Source organism: Mastigoproctus giganteus, chromosome 6, assembly GCF_048544385.1.
Source record: "Mastigoproctus giganteus isolate SK-2022 chromosome 6, ASM4854438v1, whole genome shotgun sequence".
NCBI classification, from domain to species: domain Eukaryota; kingdom Metazoa; phylum Arthropoda; class Arachnida; order Uropygi; family Thelyphonidae; genus Mastigoproctus; species Mastigoproctus giganteus.
The window spans coordinates 64,163,804-64,186,444 of NC_143580.1; the positions used below are offsets into that span (position 1 = coordinate 64,163,804).

General features: G+C 37.7%; 1 protein-coding gene across 3 annotated transcripts in view; it reads left to right on the forward strand.

Moving 5' to 3' along the window:
* Asap (ArfGAP domain of ASAP) overlaps nucleotides 1–22,641 on the forward strand; it is a 673,774-nt gene that overhangs the window by 633,314 nt on the left and 17,819 nt on the right. For all 3 annotated transcript variants that reach the window (XM_090375988.1, XM_090375990.1, XM_090375989.1), the window contains one exon: nucleotides 5,291–5,409. In XM_090375988.1, coding sequence (XP_090232114.1) covers nucleotides 5,291–5,409 — 119 coding nt within the window. The remainder of the gene's footprint in view (nucleotides 1–5,290; nucleotides 5,410–22,641) is intronic.

The window sequence follows — 22,641 nt, forward strand, 5'->3', positions numbered from 1 at the left end:
TTATTCACCACCTAGTTAACTTGTTGAATAAATAAATCTTTTTGTGAAACATTACGAAGTCCAAATTCAATATCAATTATGCAATGTTTTTAGGTAGTTTTTGAGGTGGTAAATTGAAATTTAATCCTTACGATAAAAGTGAAATCTGGTCCTGCGATAGTGTATATCAGGAAAGATTTGTAACTTGTTGATATGTCGGTTTGTTTAATGTTGGGCGAGGGGATGTTCACGAACTAGCTGAAGTATTCTGCAGTAGACCGTTGTGCATATGTGATGGGAGGGTCATCACACAACTCGTATGCATTTGGTCACAAGCTCACAACACTGTGTTAGAACTTGTATGAAGGTGTCTTGACCCTCCTCAGTCAGGTAAAATTACATAAGACCAGCTTTCCCATTCGTCTTATTGATTCGTACAGAAACTCGTCATTTTCATCCTTGGCCACACATGTATATAGCATTATAAAACCCTTTAGACAGGTGATACAATTTGGGTTTAAGAACTCGATACACTATTTAATAACCTTAAGGACTGTAGACTTGGCGGTAATGATAATTTATTCTCACTAGATGTTACCTCGTTATATACGAATGTAAACGTTGAGGTTTGCCAATGGGATTAAGCCTGAGCGGCCTAATATCAGAGATCTATCTCTCAACGATTGAACATATACATTTGATGCCTTTTCTACCCCGTATCACATACTATGAGAGGTATTTAGACGACATTCTAGTCATTACCAATAGTAGCACTATTACAGTCGTTTTACAGTCGTTTAATAATATTCATTCTAGACTCAAAAGCTCCGTAGCCAGGTGGGAAGGAGCAGCAGTGCGTAGCACACGCTTCTTGATTAGACCGGGGTTCGAGCCCGTCACCACCAAATACGGAGGATTCGGAAAGGTCAGGGAATGACCACCGCATATCCCGGAGCAATATGGCCTTAGTTGCTAATGCTCCTAAAAAAAATCAAACCAAATAAAACCTAGACTCAAATTTACATTGGAAAGGGAGAAAACAGATACTAAGTCATTAAATTTTCTAAATTTCACGCTTACTCAGGATGCGAATAAAATCCAATTTAACATTATCGTAAACTTACAAACACCGGTATGCTTCTACATTATAACAGCTATCACCCATTCACCTACAAAAGATCAATTATCTTTAATCAATTTCTCAATGCTTATAAATATTCAACAGCAGAATCTGCTTTGCACTCAGAAATACAAATATTAACCAGCAGATTCTTAAACAGGGGTTACTCACTTGCTACAATAGACAGAATTTGGGTACAAGCTAAGGATAAAATACAAAAAAAATACACCAACCAACAATAGTAATATCAAAAAATACTTTATTTCTGTCCTATATGTTGAACAGTGGCACAAACAACAGATTCTTTAAAGATACTGAATTTAAAATTGTAGCCAGACCAATACAGAAATTACACACTACACTGAACAATGTGGGGGTGGGGTGGTTTATATATGTTTATTACTTGTTTCTATATTTCTTTATTTACTATATTATTTATTATTATTCTTTTTCTTACTATACCCCACTTTGCATCTGACTTGTTATCTCACAGAAGAAACTGGCTCTAGGGAATAGCAGTGGTTATGATCCCCTCTTTGTTTGTTCAGGCTGGTTGTTAAAATGACAAACACAGTTTCTCTACAATATATACAATTAGTTTATTATACATATTTTACAAAGAAAAAAAAGAAATCTAGCAAATCATTACACATTATTCACTTGATATTAGTACATGGCATGGATTACGATCCTGGTCATTAGGCTTTCCTATACATCATCTTCTTCTTGCCATTGGACCAGTAACACTCTCTTGCGTTTATATATATATATATTTTTTCTCAATTAAAGTTCATTAAAACAATCACATTTATTTCTACAGTTATTACACATATCTTTCCTTTAATCCTTCACTAATACAATTCTCTTCTTCTTAAGCTAACCATCTGATTGATAAGTTTCTCTGGACAAATCTCAGCTTAACATTAATAAAGCTACCATTTAAATTTTAATGGTTCTGTCTCACCTTTGGATTTTCAAGGAAAATCTCGGCTATCTGCAGTTAGCAGCGCCACTCCTCTATACTGCAATAATTAAAGACAAACACCAGCCAAGGAATTAAAAATAAAATATACAGAAATAAAATATAATGAAAATACTATCGGAAGACTAAAATATTATAATAAATTTCAATAAAATAAACTACGTTAAAAATATAGTTAAAAATACCGAAGCAATAAAATTATCTAAAATAAACTGGATTAAAAGCGATAAAACCTGAAGCTTTCAGAGACTGCTGTCTCCTTCTTCAACAGTATACTATTACTGCAATGACACATCCTTAAGAAGCAGGCCCATGGCACTCGTGCACGTGGTCCATCAGACACATGGTCGGCATTCCCCACGCGTATCGGAAAAGGAAGTGGCTCAGGAGAGTGTCAAACAGAACCGGTCATCCCGTCTGAAGACAACCACCTCAAACGGGGTGTAAACGTGTCCCCCTGTCCCTGTTAATATTATTACGACTGGATGAACCGATTCGCAAGCTCTCGAGCCACTTGCATTCCCAAAATCCATGGGCACGGTCTGTAATGACCGCGTCTTCAGGGGAGATCCGATGCTGCTTCTCCCAGAAATGCTCTGCCACAGCAGACCTCGCATAATTAGCAGTCTTAATAGCAGTCATGTGCTCCCGCAGATTGTCTTTTAAACGTCGCCCCGTCTCCCCCACATAACACTCCTCACAATCCAGGCACTTAATCTCATAGACCACACTACTAGTCCTGGGCTATGGGATCTTTAACTTGAGACACCACTGTGTGCAATCTCTGTCCCGGAAGTTGCACACAGCAGGTCTGACACTCCCGCAGTGCCCGTACAATGCGTTCTGAAAGGCCCGGATAGTAAGGAATGTATGCGGTAGCCACAGGGGTAGGCGACTCCCTACGATTGGACTCTACCCTATAAATATATTTGGCCAAGACCCTCTGGGGGTACCCACACTTCCTGAGGTCTGCCGTGACTCTGAAAATTTCCATTTCCTTATCCTCGGGGGTACTACAGTGGGTCCCCACCCTATTCAACAACGCCCTGGCTACACTATTCTTATGATGATAAGCCTGTGCCGAGCTGTAATGAACATACTGGCCACGGCACATAGGCTTTCTATAAATCGTTGTCTTTATTCTAGACCCATCTCTGCTAACCAGGACATCCAGAAACGAGAGGGACCCAGCTTTTTCCACATGCTCCCGAGCCACTTCCTTTTCCGATACGCATGGGGAATGTCGACCATGTGTCTGATGGACCACGTGCATGAGTGCCATGGGCCTGCTTCTTAAGGATGTGCCATTGCAGTAATAGTATACTGTTGAAGAAGGAGACAGCAGTCTCCGAAAGCTTCAGGTTTTACCGCTTTTAATCCAGTTTATTTTAGATAATTTTATTGCTTCGGTATTTTTAACTATATTTTTAACGTTTTTATCGTAGTTTATTTTATCGTAATTTATTGTAATATTTTAGTCTTCCGATAGTGTTTTCATTATATTTTATTTCTGTATATTTTATTTTTAATTCCTTGGCTGGTGTTTGTCTTTAATTATTGCAGTATGGAATTTCCCAGCCCCATAGGCCTGTTTGAAGATAAAGCCACTCCTCTACTTCTGGGACGTTATACATGTTAACATAACTCTGTCAGCTCTATTGATTAACCCTTCCAAAAAGTTGTTATTCTACATTCATTAAAGTTAGGCAGATGAAACATAACTATGAACTAACCTTTTTTTTTTTTTTTAATCGATCCATATATTTCTGCACTTATCTATAGAATAAGTATTGAATTAACTACATGTATCCCAAAAGAATTCCCTTTAACCATTATCTATCTTTAGCTACAGTCTTTTGTATTACCTAATGGTATACATGCCGTTAAGCACTTACTTCTGGTGAGCTGAATTCCTCAGCTAATACAAGGATTGGTCTTTGACTTTCTGCTCTGCATCGGGGTCCACCATCAGTCTGAGATCGCTCTTCTTCAGCTTCGAAACTGCTAACATCTGCCAGGGATACTAATCGCTTCGCCGATCATTCCTGGTGTCATATCTTTCTTCGCTGTGCCAGATCATTCGGTAGGAGTCGCTTCCCTTTACTTTATTTCTCTCTGTAGGCTGCAGGATCTCCCCATCATCATCTCCATTCTCATTTGCCTATTGCACGTGATGTGCAATAGGCAAAAGGTCGAGCTCATTCCGGTGTAGAGAGGACTTCCGGTTTCCAGAAATTTCTCGAACTTTCTTTGTACATCCGGAAGCTCAGAATCTTTCCAGAACCATCCAGAAAACACCTGAGGCGCCTCCGTAGCCAGGTGGGAAGGAGCAGCAGTGCGTAGCACACGCTTCTTGATTAGACCGGGGTTCGAGCCCGTCACCACCAAATACGGAGGATGCGGAAAGGTCATTCAGGGAATGACCACCGCATATCCCGGAGCAATATGGCCTTAGTTGCTAATGCTCCTAAAAACCAAATAACAACAACAACAACAACAGAAAACACCTGCGTCCATTTACTTGATTCGTCTCGCCCTATTATAAAATGACCACCTCCACTCTGTTTACGGTAAACCAGAACCGCTCCCCACTGTTACCCCTATTGTAGTCTCTCGAGCAATCCGTCCCTTGGCATTCTATCAGTTGACCCCCCACTATTCCGTCTCGCTATCTTCGCTTGCTCTTTCAGGTAGTGGGCGCTGATCCTATATCTCTTTCTAATGTTTATTTTCACGGTATATTTGCTCTTACATTAAATATAGACTCCACTTAATTTAATTCCATTAGCGTGAGACCCCACTATCTTAAACAATATTTGTAATTTGTAATGTGTATTACTGTACCAGAAGCTTCGCTTAGAATTAATCTTCAAGTCTGGGGGACAGCAACCACGTCATTGTTATAATAAAAATGTATATATTTCTCTTTCTTTAATTTGTAAGATATTATATTTTACAACGCTATCTTGTTCACTTCAATGAGTGATTGAAACAACAAATTTACGAATACTGATTAGTAACTATGTTTAATAGACACCTTCATATAAGATAGTCCCAGAAAATATTCATTATTATCCTACACAAAATAACATATTTAAGATTTATTAATATTATTATTTTTAAAGCTTTTACTTAATGAAGTAAAATTATAGTAATAAAATTCACACTCTTATTATGAATGGTCCTAAATTTAGCATGTGTTATTTCAGCACCTATTGTAAATCAACAAGACAAATTAAGCAATGGTCAGTCTACTGAAAGTTTGTTATCATTAACATCTGATACTGATAGTAATCAGAATCAAACCCCAGTCCCACCACCAAGGAAGGTAAGTCATTGCATTCTATTTTTGAATTGAAATATTATTGTGATAATGTTATACCATATATTTTTTGTTGTTTGTAGCTTTCTGAATTACCTATCTCTATATATATATAGTAGTATTGAATTGAACTAAATTAAGAAGTGTGGAATGAGGCCAAGCCAAGTAAGATTAGCATTAGCATTAGTAGAGGCATTTGATGCAAGAAAGCAAGCTTATGCAGCATCAGCCAAAAAAAAAAAAAAAAAAACCCCACTTCCACTTCATCCCTTTGTTCGTTCAGCTGAGCCTTAAACTTATTTAGGCTATCAACCTCCACTACAAGGGATGGAAGTCTGTTCCACCAACCAACCACCCGCTGGCTAAAGGCAAATTTCCGCACGTCTATCCTACATCTGTCTTTCCTCAATTTGAATTTATGCCCTCTCAGGTGTTTATTCTGAGCTAGAGGAAGAATCCCATCAGCATTGAGCATGCTCAAACCATTCAAGGCTTTATACACCTCTGGCAGATCACCTCGCTGGTGCCTAGTCTCCAGACACTGTAATTTGCAAAACTTAAGCCTTTCTTCGTAAGAGCATAACTTTGTTCAATTCACTAATCTTGTTGCCCTTCTCTGTACTCGTTCCAGCAGCTCTACGTCCTTCTTGAAATGAGGCCTCCAGACCTGTATGCAGTACTCTAGGTGTGGCCTGACCATTGCCTTATACAAGGGAATAATCACCTCCTTATCCCTGCTGGAAAAATTCCTGTATATCATTGACAATACTCCATGAGCTACTCTTGCAGCCCGTCTGCACTGCCCAGAGAACTTCATATCTGCCTGCACAACCACCCCCAAGTCCCTTTCATTCTCTACCACTGTTGGTGTAGTACCACAGAGTTGATACGTTGCTCTGGGGTTGCTGTTTCCCATGTGTAGTACTTTACATTTGTCAATGTTAAACTTCATTTGCCACCTCTCAGCCCATCTGCTCAACCTTTCCAGATCCTGTTGCAGCAGCATAGTGTCAGTAGTGTCCTTGACAACCCTGCCAACCTTTGTATCGTCTGCAAACTTGGACATTAAGCTTGATATACCATCATCAATATCATTTATAAATACAGAAAACAATAATGGACCCAACACTGAGCCCTGAGGGACTCCACTAATAACATTAGTCCACGATGAGCAGTGTCCATTGATTACCACTCTCTGTCTTCTCCCCCTCAACCACCCCTTTATCCATAGCAGCAATTTGCCTCCAATGTCACACTGCTCCAATTTGTGTAGCAGTCTTCCATGTGCAACAGTATCAAAAGCCTTTCTAAGATCCAAGTGTATAATATCAAAGCTATTCCCTGCATCCAGTTCTTTTGTGACTGCATCATAGTATCCAATCAAATTGGTCAGGCAAGACTTCCCCTTAACAAAACCATGCTGTGTCCGAGCTATAACTGAAGTCTTGTCTAAATGATCCTGCAGTGCTTCTTTAACCAGTGCCTCCATTAATTTTCCTGGAACAGAAGTTAAGCTCACAGGTCTATAATTACTTGTGTCAGCCTTTGATCCTCCTTTGTGAATTGGGGTCACATTTGCACATTTCCAGTCTATGGGTACCTCCCCTGAGTCCAAGGAAGCTCTCGTAATTATGGCTATGGGTTTGCTTACTTCCTTTGCTGCCTCCTTTAATATAACTGGATAGATCCCATCCACCCCGGGTGCCTTTCTTGTGTTTATCTTCAACAGTTTCTCCTCCACTTTTCTCCCAGTTATTTCAAGATTCTGTAGCTTACTGCTAGAGCTGAATACACCTCTGGCATTCCCCTCGCTGAATAACTCCTCATGTGTGAATGTCGATGCAAAATATTCATTTAGTTTGTTAGCAACCTGAGCAGGATCATCAACAGTTGACCCATCAATATCAAGTGGACCAATCTGATTCATCCCCTTCCTTCTAGAGTTTACATAAGTAAAGAACTCTTTGCTGTTTTTCTTTGCATCCCTTGCCAAGGATTTCTCGTAATCTGCCTTCGCCTGCCTAACCTCCTTTGTAACTTTGTTGCATATCAACTTGTATCTATCATAGGCTTCTGTGTCATGTGTTAATTTGTAAGTATCCCATGCATTTTTCTTCTCTGCCATATGCCTCATTAGTTCATCCATTTTGGCCTAAACCTTGAACAATATTTCTTAGTTGGTATGTAAAGCCTAGTAGCTTCCAAGATAAGTTCTTTGAATGCTTCCCATTTTGAATTTGCTGTTGGTAACATCATCAGTTGGTCCCACTGTATAGAATTTAAATACTGTCTCAGTCCATCATAGTCGCTTTTACGGAAGCAATAACCCTTCCCTTTACCCCTAATGGTAGTTACCTCTTTGAGTAAATCCCACTTCAGCACACTGTGATAACTGCCACCTAGTGGTTCATTTATCTGCAGATTCTTAATGCATGAAGAATCACTGCTGATAATCAAATCAAGAGTATTACTCCCTCTAGTTGCCTCCCGAACATGCTGATGTTGAAAACAATCATCCAATAAATCCACAAAAGCCCTGCTAGTGTGTGAGTGACCAGCCCCCAAATTCCAGTCAATATCTGGGAAATTAAAATCTCCCATTATAAGACTCTGATTTACTGGCCCACTCTATTTCCCTGTACAGTTTCTTATTATACTCATCAGAGTCATTAGGCCTATAGCACACTCCTACTCTCAATTTTGATCTCCCAATGCTTATGTCACACCAAACTGACTCAACACTGCACTGTCCAGCAATGTCGACTGGCTTCACTTCCTTGGTTTTTATGTGATGTGAATACAAAGAAAAAAATACTTAACTAGAGATATAAAGAAAGAGGAGGGAGAAGAAATTATTTAAAAATAAGGATGTTGAAGAGAAATACATTCCTAAATTAATTTAGAAATTATAACCAATTAGAAAAAAAATTAATTTAAATATTAAATGACATCCCTGAATGAAATGTCACTACATAAATTGTGGGAAATATCACTATTTAGAGAGCTAAAATCCCACCCCAACAAATGACCATAATGGGAAACAAATCAAAACAAACCAACTATTAAGTCCCATCTTGTCTGATGACTAAAAGATCTACAATGTTTGCGGAATCACTGCATTTTGAACATTAAACAAATTAGTGCATTCGCATAGCCTTCTAATAATCAGTGATCCAATGCAACATATTTGCATAATGGTGGCCCTTATGCAGTGAGAAAATATCATGTAGCAGCAAGAAGCACTTGCAAAACAAAGCCATACTGTAAACTAAGAACAGAGTTAAATAGAAAATAACCAAGATATAGATGGGAGCGTTGCACTAGCATCTCAACCCACCACTACTATGTAACATTGGAAATTAAGTTTAATGTATTAAAGATTGAAAAAGTAAGAAAAATAAAGAAAATATAGTAAAGCAGTTAGTAGCTGAAACACATCTACTAACCGCTTGATGAATGAGTAATATTGAACTAAATTAAGAATAGGTATGCAGAAACACCAAGCCAATTAACACAATTACAAAGGAAATCAGTACAACAAAAAAGGGGGGATTAAGAATAAGGATATTGTAGAGGAGTACATCGCTAAATTAAGTATATTTCTAAATTAATTTAATTTAATTACTATGCAGTACCCAACTATATACTACTATCTATATATCTTGGCTATCTTTTTTTCAATTCTTGCGTTTTGGCTTTGCATAAAGGCCACACTGCATTTTTCTCCACATAAAAGCATAATTATGAATTTCTATTGCCCTTCCTTTGTTTCAGTGGTTAAGTACTGGAAATTGGCAAAATAATGAGCACTTCAGCCTGTGTGGAGTGTAATCTGCCTTCAATTTCTTAAAGAATTACAGATTATTCTCAAAAGTTTCATGGTACTTCCTGTATCACTTCTTTAGTAAATGTAAAGGCAGCATAACTGTTAAATTATGATGACTACATAGAGTTGTTAATTTAATTACAAATTTCTTACTTGTTAAGATTTAGCCTTTAGTATATAATAGTTTATATACTAAAGTTATATACTTTACATATGTCTTTATATAAACTATTATAAATGACCAAGGAAATCTATATATAAGATTTTTGTGGGGGCGAGTGCAAAATTAAGATCTAAGTTTGGGGATTTTTAATTGAAAGAGTGAAAGAACTCGAATTACGCAGATTAATAATTACTGTAGAGAATAGGTTACTAACTATGGAATTGGAGCCAGGATATCATACCTGATCTGTAACTTCTTCTTGGGTATGGCTATTGTTGATCATGACTTTTATTCTCTGGTTGCTTGTTGTTGTGGAGATTCACTGTATTTGTGATTGTCCAGCATATCTCCAGGAGCTGACATCTGGCAAGTATTGGCTTGGCACACACCCAGGGTCCTCCTTTCTACTTTTCTCTCTCTCTCTCTCTCTGGGTAATTCAGAAATCTGGTGTTTTTTTGCCTAGTGCAGCATAAGCCTCAGGCTTCCTTGCACCATATGGCTAATAATAATTATAATAATAATATCTGGAACTTGTGTTATGCAGACTTCTTTTGAACCAGGGGATACTTTTGGTTGTAGTTGGTGGTGTGTGTTTCAGAATTGGTTGGAGAAACATCTGTGGGTATGGAAGATGGTGGTTCTTCTCTGAGGTAACTCAACGTTTATGGGCAGGGAAGGCTGGTACTTTGTTGGCTCTGGAGTTTGAAAATTTTCTTCTGAAGGTTGTTGTTTGTTTTCATTTGTAGATGGTATCTGTACTTACCTGTGCTTTCAAAAGAGAACTAAAGCCTTCATGATTGAGGATGTTCTTGAGCATTTCTTTCAAAGATTTTACTTCTCTGTATAGCTGTTGATTCTGTTCCTATACTTGATAGTTGTCTAGAGAAGTTTTTTTGATGCTAAGTGAGTGATCCTATGGGGTTCATATGCTGTACTGAGCCCTTTTTAATCCCTCTAGGTATTAGGTATTGTTTTCTGCAGGCTATCAGAAAAGCTAGTTGTTCCTTTGCCCTGGTGAGTTTGGAGACAGCGTTTTCATGCCTTGTGATTTCTTGGATAGTGCTGTTTCCATATATGGATTTTAAATATTCTTTTGTGGCATGGCATGCAAGTATATCAAAAATGGAAATTGGTGAAATAATGAGCATTTCAACCTGCATGCAGTGTAATCTGCCTTTAATTTCTTAAAGAATTACAGGTTGTACTTACTGTACCACATCTTCAGTGATCATAAATTCAGCATAATTGGTAAATTATGGTGACAGGGGTGTTCTTGAAATCCTAATTTATTAATTTGTAATCAATTTTTGTTAATAAAATGTTAATTTGTAAGCAAATTAACAACTCTGTGTGAAAGACGTCACCATAATTTACCAGTTGTGCTGTGTTTAGTCACTGAAGAAGTGGTACAGGAAGTACCATGAAATGTCTGAGAATAATCTGTAATTCTTTCAGAAATTAAGGGGAGATTACACTCCATCCAGGTTTAAGTGCTCATAATTTCACCAATTTTCATTTCTTGATATGCCTGCACACCATTCTGCTAAAAGAATAATTCAGTACTGTTTTTCTTTGTTTATTTTTGTCTTATTTGGCTTGGCCTTTCTGCATACTTATTCTTAATTTAGTTAATATCACCTTATTCAAGCAATGTGTGGTTGATAAATTGCATTACAGCTACCAGTGTTTGATTTACTGTTTCCTTTATTTTTTTTACTTCTTATATTCTTTAATACATTAATTTAAACTTAGTTTACATTTACATATATATATATATATATATATATGTGTGTGTGTCTCGGTAGCCTAGTGGCCAGGAGTGTTTGTGCAATACACACGCTCTTTGAGTAGGCCGGGGTTCAAGCCCCCGACCGCTAATTATGGTTGATCTACCAACCCACACTGGACCAGCATGGCAGATTGTGAGATTGTGGTCCATTTCTCTCACCATAATTTGTTGAGGAGGTCTCCATCCTGTAGTGTATTGACAATGGCTGCAGATTTATTTATTTGTATTACACAAACACGTACAGAGCAAGTCAAAATTATGTATACACACATTAAAAACCCATGATTCTTGAATTATATGACCTATTGGTATTACTTCTTTTTTTCACATTGGCTAGAATTCGTAGAAATGATAGAGAACACACAATTAAGTTTTGACGAGAGAAGGACAATTCTTAACTGATATTGGAAATTTGAAAATGTTGTGTAAGATGATATGGAACAAGGGTGCCTACTCATCTAACAATATCAATAAGACAAGCAGTGGGAAGAAAAGGACACTGAAGTATTGAAAACATTGCAGCTGTCATGAATGCTTTTGAACATCCCTCACAGAAGTCAACAATACAGTGTTTGCAAAAACTGCAAATTTTTTTTTTTTTTTTTTTTTTTTATGAAAACCCCCAAACATGAGAGGTATTAGAACCTATAGTACTTAGTACTGTGCATGGGCTGAAGGTTGAGAAGATGAAAGAAGATACTTTTTAACATTAGACTTGATCTGTAGATTGTAATTTTCAGAAAACACATATGAAGGATGGTTGTTCCAGAAAACGGAAGTTAAATGAATAAATGAGGAAGAAGAAAAGTTGGTTCTGTGAGTTTGAAGTTGGACAATAAAAGGATGTTGACTGGTTGCGGCACATTTTGAAGACTACTTTGGAAGAGAGAGAGAGAGAGAGAGAGCAGGAATTCTAAAAGCCAACTCAGAAAAACAGTGACCATTGAAGTATCTGTAGAAAAGACATGCAGCAGAAACAGAATGTCTATGAAACAGAGTGGAGAGACTGTTAGAGATGAGTCATTAATTAACCTAACTTCCCTCTTTTGAATGAAATCTAGAAGCCTGGGGGAGATTTTGGGGACACTGCCCCAGATGTGCTGAAGGTTGAGAAGATGAAAGAAGATACTTTTTAACATTAGACTTGAATTTCTGTAGATTGTAATTTTCAGAAAACACATATGAAGGATGGTTGTTCCAGAAAACGGAAGTTAAATGAATAAATAAATGATTAAATGAATAAATGAATAAATTCTACAGGGATGGGATACACTTAAATAGAAAGGATGCAAGAATGTTTGCTGATGCTATCGAGGCAGTGTTAGGTGGGTCGGAAAACTGCTAGATGGGGTGGGGATATAAGGACTAATAGATTAACAGTAGCCACTGGCAGAGGTGAAAGTGATTCTTGCACTGCTTCTATTGGAATGAGCAGCAGCCTGGAAAATAAGAAGCAGGATATTTCAGAGACTGCTGGGAATCATTGGGGTACAAGTAAACACATGGGTTGTGTTAGGGTAGCTAAGAAAAAGAACAGGTGCATGTATACTTGCATGTACACCAATGCTAGGAGTTTAGTAAATAAATTTGATGAATTTGATCTATTGCTCAAAATATCAAAGGCAGATATTGTTGGGATTTCAGAGACGTGGTGTCACACAGATATAACGAATGCAGAACTGGAATTTGGGGAGTACAATGTCTACAGAAAGGATAGACAGGATAGGAAGGGAGGAGGGGTTATGCTATTAGTTAAGAAATACATAAAATCCAAGGAAATGAAGCCAGTCGACATCGCTGGACAGTGCAGTGTCGAGTCAGTTTGGTGTGACATAAGCATTGGGAGATCAAAATTGAGAGTAGGAATGTGCTATAGGCCTAATGACTTTGATGAGTATAATAAGAAACTATACAGGGAAATAGAGTGGGCCAGTAAATCAGAGAGTCTTATAATGGGGGATTTTAATTTCCCAGATATTGACTGGAATTTGGGGGCTGGTCACTCACACACTAGCAAGGCTTTTGTGGATTTATTGGTTGATTGTTTTCTACATCAGCATGTTCGGGAGGCAACTAGAGGGAATAATACTCTTGATTTGATTATCAGTAGTGATTCTTCATGCATTAAGAATCTGCAGATAAATGAACCACTAGGTGGCAGTGATCATAGTGTGCTGAAGTGGGATTTACTCAAAGAGGTAACTACCATTAACGGTAACGGGAAGGGTTATTGCTTTCGTAAAGGCGACTACGATGGACTGAGACAGTATTTAAATTCTATACAGTGAGACCAACTGATGATGTTACTAACAGCAAATTCAAAATGGGAAGCATTCAAAGAACTTATGTTGGAAGCTACTAGGCTTTACATACCAACTAAGAAATATTGTTCAAGGTTTAGGCCTAAATGAAGTGGAGGAGAAATTGTTGAAGATAAACACAAGAAAGGCACCTGGGGTGGATGGGATCTATCCAGTATTATTAAAGGAGGCAGCAAAGGAAGTAAGCAAACCCTTAGCCATAATTATGAGAGCTTCCTTGGACTCAGGGGAGGTACCCATGGACTGGAGATGTGCAAATGTGACCCCAATTCACAAAGGAGGATCAAAGGCTGATGCAAGTAATTATAGACCTGTGAGTTTAACTTCTGTTCCAGAAAAATTAATGGAGGCACTGGTTAAAGAAGCACTGCAGGATCATCTTGAAAAGAATTCAGTTATAGCTCAGACACAGGATGGTTTTGTTAAGGGATGGTTTTGTTAAGGGTTGGCAGGGTTGTCAAGGACACTACTGACACTATGCTGCTGCAACAGGATCTGGAAAGGTTGAGCAGATGGGCTGAGAGGTGGCAATGAAGTTTAACATTGACAAATGTAAAGTACTACATATGGGAAACAGCAACCCCAGAGCAAAGTATCAACTCTGTGGTACTACACTGGCAGTGGGAGAGAATGAAAGGGACTTTGGGGTGGTTGTGCAGGCAGATATGAAGTTCTCTGAGCAGTGCAGACGGGCTGCAAGAGCAGCTCATGGTGTATTGTCAATGATATATAGGAATTTTTCTAGCAGGGGTAAGGAGGTGATTATTCCCTTGTATAAGGCAATGGTCAGACCACACCTTGAGTACTGTATACAGGCCTGGAGGCCTCATTTCAAGAAGGATGTAGAGCTGCTGGAACGAGTACAGAGAAGGGTAACAAGATTAGTGAATGGAACAAAGGGGTGCTCTTATGAAGAAAGGCTAAAGTTTTACAAATTACAGTGTCTGGAGACTAGGCACCGGCGAGGTGATCTGATAGATGTGTATAAAGCCTTGAATGGTTTGAGTATGCTCAATGCTGATGGGATTCTTCCTCTTGCTCAGAATAATCACCTGAGAGGGCATAAATTGGAATTGAGGAAAGACAGATGTAGGATAGACGTGGGGAAATTTGCCTTTAGCCAGCGGGTGGTTGGTTGGTGGAACAGACTTCCATCCCTTGTCGTGGAAGTTGATAGCCTAAATAAGTTTAAGGCTCAGCTGAACAGGTATTTCGAATGAACAGAGGGGTGAAGTGGAAGTGGTTATTTTTTATTTATTTTTTTTTTTTTTATTTTATTTATTTTATTATTATTTTTTTTTTTTTTTGGCTGATGCTGCATAAGCTTGCTTTCCTGCATCAAATGCCTCTACTAATGTTAATGCTAATGTGGGAACAGTATTGCATGGTAGGGTGGATTTGTGATTTATACAGCTTGAACAGCTGTTTGGAAGAAAAGTAATGCTGAGAGCAAAAGATAAAATCCAGTTTCTTAGATGCAAATGAGTCTGGTGTTATACGAATCTTAAAGGACATAAATTTGAAGCCTTTTAGACTTTGATTACTGCATACAATAGAGGAAGGTGATTCAGATCAATAAACATAATTTTGGGAGTAGTATTATCATAAAAATTGCCGAATCGTGTTTTTGATACAGGTGTACGGTCAGATGAAGCCACATTCACACTAAATGGATATTTGAATCATCAGAACTGTGTTTACTGGGCCACTGAAAATCCTCGGCTCACCTTGTTGAAAGATATTTACCTGCCTAGGATAACTGCATAAATGGGGACTCTCCTTTCATGTTATTGGGCCTAACAGATTCAATGGCACTGTTTCTGGGGAGAGTTATCTTTAACTTATGCATTACCCAATACTAGAGGCATGTTTTCAGATATAATAGTGTTTTTTTTCAACAGGGTGGCACACCTCCACTTATCAAAATCACAAATTATGGATTGTTAAAATGTACATAATTCTGACTCACCGTGCACACATGCTTGTGTGCATGTGCATATGTGTGTGTTGTTAACTGAAGAAAATTATATATAAATAAAAAAGGCCAGTGTTTGTTGTAAGTAATAGACAAGCTGGGCTAATATTCAGAATGAATACGTAATACAGTGGACCCCCGCTGTACAATATTAATCCATTCCAGAGAGACACCATCGTATCATGAAAATATCATAATGTGAACCCAATAACACATTAAGTAGGTTCCGATTAACATGATTACTGATTAGTAGAATCAGCAGCTTTATTAAATCAAAATCAAAAAACAAGTTCAAATCATTAAAATGCACTACACTTTTAGCGCGGCTGAGTGGGTGGCACAGTGGTATCGTCACCGTCCTCCCCACACCAGGTGGAAAAGGCCCAGGTTCTAATCTTGTCGATGACACAAGGAACTTTAATGGGCTTTTTTCATTCAGTGGCAGTTAGTTGGCCTCAGGCATAGATCGCAAGGTTTTTTCCCCAGAAACTGGGGTTTTTCAGTCAGCAAAACAGACAAATTGACCATAGAACACACACAATTAACAGACACAAGACAGCATGGCAGATGAATTTAATTATTCGGGTGGCCTAAAATAACAGTACACTTTCAGTGTTATCATACGTTCAGTTATAAAAATCAGTTTTGAATGCTTTTAGGATATTTTTCTAAAGGTCACTACCATAAAACAATAAAAAAAATTTGCAGTTTCTGGTTTATTGGGCTTTTCTCTTAGGGCAATCTATTATAAATGGGTATTAAACTTGACTTTATACTTTATTGCATTTGCAATGATACTGATAGCTGGAATTCTGTGGGATTTTATGTTAATTATGGTGAAATGCGTTTCCCCATAATAAATCACATAAAAAATATAAATTTTCAGAATCTTCTCTTCATTCCTATTTTTTAAGTTTCATAAGCTCGTTACTCCATATTTCACTTGTGCGTATCATGTTAGTTGCAATTTGTGCAGCCGTGTTCTTTGTTATTGATTGCTTATCTTTTTTACTATTTTAAATTTTACCACCCAAAAAAAAAAAAAAAGTCAATGAACAGAAATATCAATTACTTAGTATATTGTTCCACAGGTTTTCTTCTTCTGTTTTAGCGTGCCTGCCAATTAACGTTTTCTGTGAATCACTCGGCTTCCGACAAGGTTGCACGCTAATATGTGTTTCCAGAAGACCTGGGTTTAATATGATCATCTAACAGTTACTTCAGGACAAAAAAATCTTGGGTTTTTAAATTTACTCTGAGAAGTAAAGTGCAAATTGCAACATCAAGATGCCGTTGTGATTTTTCACCCAGAGTACCTCTTAGATAAGGGGGCCCCCGGAGTGACCGCAATTAATGGTTCTTTAAATAAGCTTATTCAGTGAATTATGTGCAACTAGGGAGAATGGTCAAGCGTAAACAAACAAAACAGGGTTTATTAAAAATACAAAATTATACAGCAGATTATTAAACAAAATATATCATGATTTGTGTGACACTTGTACGACGAAGATTAGATACAACTAGCTAGAAGGTTTAAACATTACTGCTGTTGGTGTAGCTGGATAATAGTGTTCTTCATGTCGGCTTGTCACTCTTACAGGTATCAAAATGATTGTTGTTTGTCATAACATACAACTGTTCTAATGCTAGAACAGGAAACTATATTAACTTAATAGTATAATTAGTATTTTGACAACTAGGTTGATAAGTCACATTATCTTTTAAAACTGAGTACTAAGAAAATGATACAATTGTCTGATAGTCTATGAGGAAAGATGTCTTGTAAATGCTTGACTTGGCGCATTATGGCCTTAGCTGCCAATGCGCCATAAAAAATCAAATCAAATCAAATCAAAGTCTTGTAAATGCATTAAAACGAGTGAAAAAGGGTAGATTCGACTTTGGGCAATTTAGTATAGTTTGTTCTTAAGCAACAAGGGTTGACTTATCCGAATAATTCTGCACCGACTCGGGGGGGGGGGGGGAGTTCTGGACCAAACGTTCATTGGGGCTCTTTTCACATCTTTTCTTAGAGATTATTCTCCTTCTTCTTTGCTCACACACTCTCAAAACCTTCCACTGCTCACTCCTTTCTGTCAAGTCTCACCCAAAGTTAACTCTCTTGCTTTCCCCTTTCAAATTATATATATCTCTGCATCCCCCTAACTGAAATTTCCCATGACCTTTTCTGATCTCACGCGTCAACAGTGTGGGGGAAAACATTACACTTGTGACTGCCAACTCATGGGATTTGACACTCTAAAAATGATAAGTTATATTAATGTGTTTATAGAGTTCTGATTACGCAAAACATGCTGTGTCTTGTTCTGCTAATTCTACTCTTATAACAATAGGCGCCTTCTGCCTACACCGTTCTTGGGACATTATGTGTTCAATGCTCTTGTCCGTTACGCAGGAGAACGGCGTGACATCATCAACCAACTAGAAGCCCGTGGTAGTGTAATATTTCAGCATTCGCATCCCCTGGAGCATTCGAAATGAAAGTAAAATGCACAAGCTCCGAAAGTGACGCTATTTCTTTTAGTTGTAAGGTTGCGGAAAAAGTATAGGGCACTATAAGGAATGAATACTTCTTGAAAGCAAGCGAAAGGGATAGAAATGAAAATATTTTTCATAATATACATATTACAGTATTAATTAAGCTGTGTGTTAAAGCATAAATTTATTTTTGTTTTGCTAACCTGTGGAAAATATTCTTCCAGTTTCACGTATCACTTAATTTTGTTAATTAGTAAGGTGATAAAGTAAATCTGTGCTTTATATCTTTACTTTTATAGCCTATGGATAATATTCCTCCTATTTTCACTTATTAAAATCGCCATTTAATAGAATTAAAATTCATTTCACAAACATGATCACAATGACTGGCGCTTACTACATATCATATAGTGAATGATATTTTATGAAGAATCCATCATAAAGTGATTTGATCGTACAGTTAACCAATTGTTAAGCAGGGCTCCACTGTACCTTAATAAATAATCATTTGACAAGTTATGACTGGAGTAAGTTTCACGTAGTGCTAAAGACTCATGGAAATTTTTTCACACCACAAAACAGAATTGCCTGTAGAACACAGCTTTCCAGACTCAGTACACTGATATATTTGATTTTAATTTGCCTCTAATTGATTGGAGCAAATTGGGAGGGAAACTCCACATGGGTGACAAAATTTTTAAATCAACTAGATAATTGCCATTTGTATCAGTATGTCAGGGAAAGTACTAGGGAAAAGAATACTCTAGACCTCATCATCACCCATGAACCAGATGACATAATAGGGATAACAGTACAGGAACCAGTAGCAGGAACTGATCACAGAGTTCTACAGTGGACGATCAAGAGAGAGGCAGTAGTAGTTAAAGGCAAAGGAATGAGTTATAACTTCAGGAAAGGAAATTATGACAACTGAAGGTGCTACATGGCCTCTATTAACTGTTTAGATATCTCACAGAGAGCAAATACAATTGAACTATGGTATCCTTTAAAACATTAATCACAGAAGCCTTGAATGTTTGTATACCATTAAAAAACTACTCCACGAGGAGGATTGCAAGTTGGATGAATAATGAAGTTGCCAGATTACTTGAGCAGAAAAAGACAGCATGGAAAAGTTACAGAGCAATAAAAAGTACTGAAGCCTATAACAGCTACAAATTGATCTGTAATAGTGCCACAGAAAAGGTTAGGCTGGCAAAGGCAGATTATGAGAAATCGCTGGCAAAGAGAGCAAAGAAGAGGGGGTAAGGAATTCACATATATGAATGCAAAGAAGAGAAGAACAAACCTGATTGGACCGTTATGTAATAGACATGGTATAGTATTAGATATCACGGCTGAAGTTGCCGATGAACTCAACAGTTACTTTGCATCTATATTTACAGAAGAAAAGCCCTTCGCGTCAATGAGAAATTATGAGAGTGAAGTTGAAAGAAATGTAATTAATGATGTTGAAATTTCACATGTTTATTTAATAAAAAAACTTTTGAGCCTACAGGCCAGTAAGGCTCCTGGGGTTGATGTCATATACCCTATAATCTTAAGGGAGGCAGCAAGTGAGAGCATTATTGAGACTAATTATGCGAGCATCACTGGACTCGGGAGTGATTCCATTGGATTAGAAAAGTGCCAATGTATCCCCAGTACACAACAGTTCTAAGAGTGAAGTGGTAAATTACAGGACGATTAGTCTAACTTCAGTAGTACGGAAAATCATGGAGACAATGATCAAATTTGGAATTCAGGATCATTTAGGTAGAAATGGTATTCTGAAGGATACTCAGCATGGTTTTGAAAAATCATGTTTAACTAATCTGGTTAGCTATTTTGACAGGGTCACTCAAGAGCTGGATTTTGGGAGTCTGAGCAAGAGAAAGAATGCCATCAGAATTGAGCATGCTTGCAGTACTATTGATTTTCAGATTGCTCAACACAACTAAATGTAGTAGAAATTTGGCACTCTTCCAAATCCAATGTTTTTCGGATCAGTTTACTTTCTTATGACAAGTTTTTCCCAATAACTTTTCACTTTCTTCAAGTTATTAGCACTAGCTGACTCGCTTAATCTCTTTGAGACAATTTTTTATTTAGACATTGTTTATTTAGATTTCAGCAAAACATTTGACTCTCTCCCACATGAGCAGTTACTTTATAAGCTGGAACAGGTTGGAATCACAGGGAAAGTCCTTAGGTGGATAGCTGGATGGCTTCAGGGCAGGACGCAGAGGGTTGTGATAAATGGTTATTCCTCAGATTGGGTTGATGTAAGAAGTGGGGTTCTCCAAGGATTAGTATTAGGACCACTGTTGTTTTTGATTTTCATAAATGACATTGATGAAGGGATGGAAGGTGTGATGCCTAAATTTACAGATGATGTAAAGACTGGTAGAGTAGTTAATGATTGCTGTCAAGCAGAGCTTCTTCAGAATGACCTAGATGGACTTCAGGGATGGTCAGAAAAATGGCATCTATGCTTTAGTCCAGCAAAGTGTAAGGTATTGCACCTGGGGAACAGTAACCCCAAAATAATTTATATGCTTGGCGGAGTTGAACTAAAGCCAGTAGTGGAGGAAAGGGACTTGAGTGATACAATACGGTCAGACTTAAAGTTCTCTGAACATTGTAGACAGGTTGCAATGAAGGCCCGTGGTGTCCTATCGATGATGTATCGAACAATTGCTAGTAGAGATAAGGACGTCATAATCCCATTGTATAAGGCTGTTGTTAGACCACACTTAGAATACTGTGTTCATGTATGGAGACCGCACCTAAAGGAAGACACTGTGCTTCTTGAAAGGGTCCAGAGACGGATAACTTGCCTGGTGAAGAAGATCATCAGCAGAAGGGTGTCCATATGAGGAAAGACTTCGAATATGTGAGTTTCAGATTTTTTTAGATAATACACGAGAGGTATTAGAACCTATAGTACTTAGTACCGTGCTTGGGTTGGAGGTTGAGAAGACGAAAGAAGATATTTGTTGATATTGGAAACTAGGCACCTTAGAGGAGACTTGATTGAGGTGATTAAGGCTCTGAGGCATAAGCAAAATGAATGAGGATGAAATTTTCATGGTTCTAGAACTAGGGGCTGTAATTTCAAGTAATGGGGGATGATATTTAGACTGGATTGTAGGAAGTTTTATTTTAGCCAGCAAGTTATAAATTACTGGAATAAGTTACCTACATGGGTGGTAGAGGATAACAGTTTGGGGAAATTCAAAGGTCAGCTGGATAATTACCTATGGGAGGAGGGAAATGCTTAGGTTGCCCATTTCCTTTTCTCTTATTTATTAATTATTTTTTTTTTATTTATTTATTTATTTTTTTTTTTTTTGGCTGGTGCAGCATAAGCCATAGGCTTCCTTGCACCATATGGCCATTGCTAATACTAATACATCATAGCACTAGTTGTGTTTCTGATAATCTTAAATAGTTTAACTCTACAGCAAGTTATGCATTCACCATATCTGTCAAAGAAAGCTAATGCAAATATTAGTTTATTGCCTTAATGCCATAGTTGTATAAGTAGAGAATAGCCTCAATCTGTATGTAACATTGAGTGAACTAGGTGTGCTACTCAGTACATTGATCTCATATTATTGATGCCGTTTGCTGTAAGTTTCCTCACCATTGCACTATGCACTTTAAATAAAAAGAACTCCAACAGAAAGGTATATTGCTATTTATTTAAAATGTATTCCAATGCCCAGGTTTTGAAAAATCTCATTTTACACTACATGGCTTCCAAATACAGTAGTAGAAGAGCAGATGGAAATGAGAATGAAATTGTAAAACAGAACGGGTCAAGGAGAAGAAGAGAGAACTGCCCTCTAAACTCCCAACTCAACTTCAGACTCTGTTTAACACTGGACTTAGAGCTTTTTAACGTTTAACCAACTCTTTTTGGAGTCTCACCACTGCGGAAGTAGACACTGTGAATGAATAATCTAGTGACCCAATAATTATGAAAATAAAAAAAAATTCTATGACTTTTTTTTTTCTGTTTTTTTTTTTTTATATAAACCCCAAACACGAGAGGTATTAGAACCTATAGTACTTAGTACTGTGCTTGGGTTGGAGGTTGAGAAGACGAAAGAAGATATTTGTTGATATTGGACTTGAACTTCTGTAGATTGTAATTTTCAGGAAATACGTATGAAGGAAGGCTGTTCCAGAAAACGGCAGTTGAATGAATAAATGAGGAAGATGAAAAGTTGGTTCTGTGGGTTTGAAGTTGGACAGTAAATGGATGTTGGCTGGTGGCGGCACATGTTCGGACTGTTTTGAAAGAGAGAGCAGGAATTATAGAAGCCAATTCAGAAGAACAGTGCCCATGGAAGTATCTGTAGAAGAGGCATGCAGCAGAAACAGTGCGTCTATGAGAAAGCGAGTGGAGAGACTCTGTTAGAGATGAATCATTAATTAACCTAACTGCCCTCTTCTGAATGGAATCAAGAAGCCTGAGAAAGGTTTTGGGGGCACCACCCCAGATGTGGGAACAATATTCCATGGCAGGGCGGATTTGCGATTTATACAGAGTGAGCAGCTGTTTGGAAGAAAAGTAACGCCGAGAGCGAAAGAGAAAACCAAGTTTTTTAGATGCAGAGCAAGCAATATTTGTAATGTGCTTGTGCCAAGAGAGA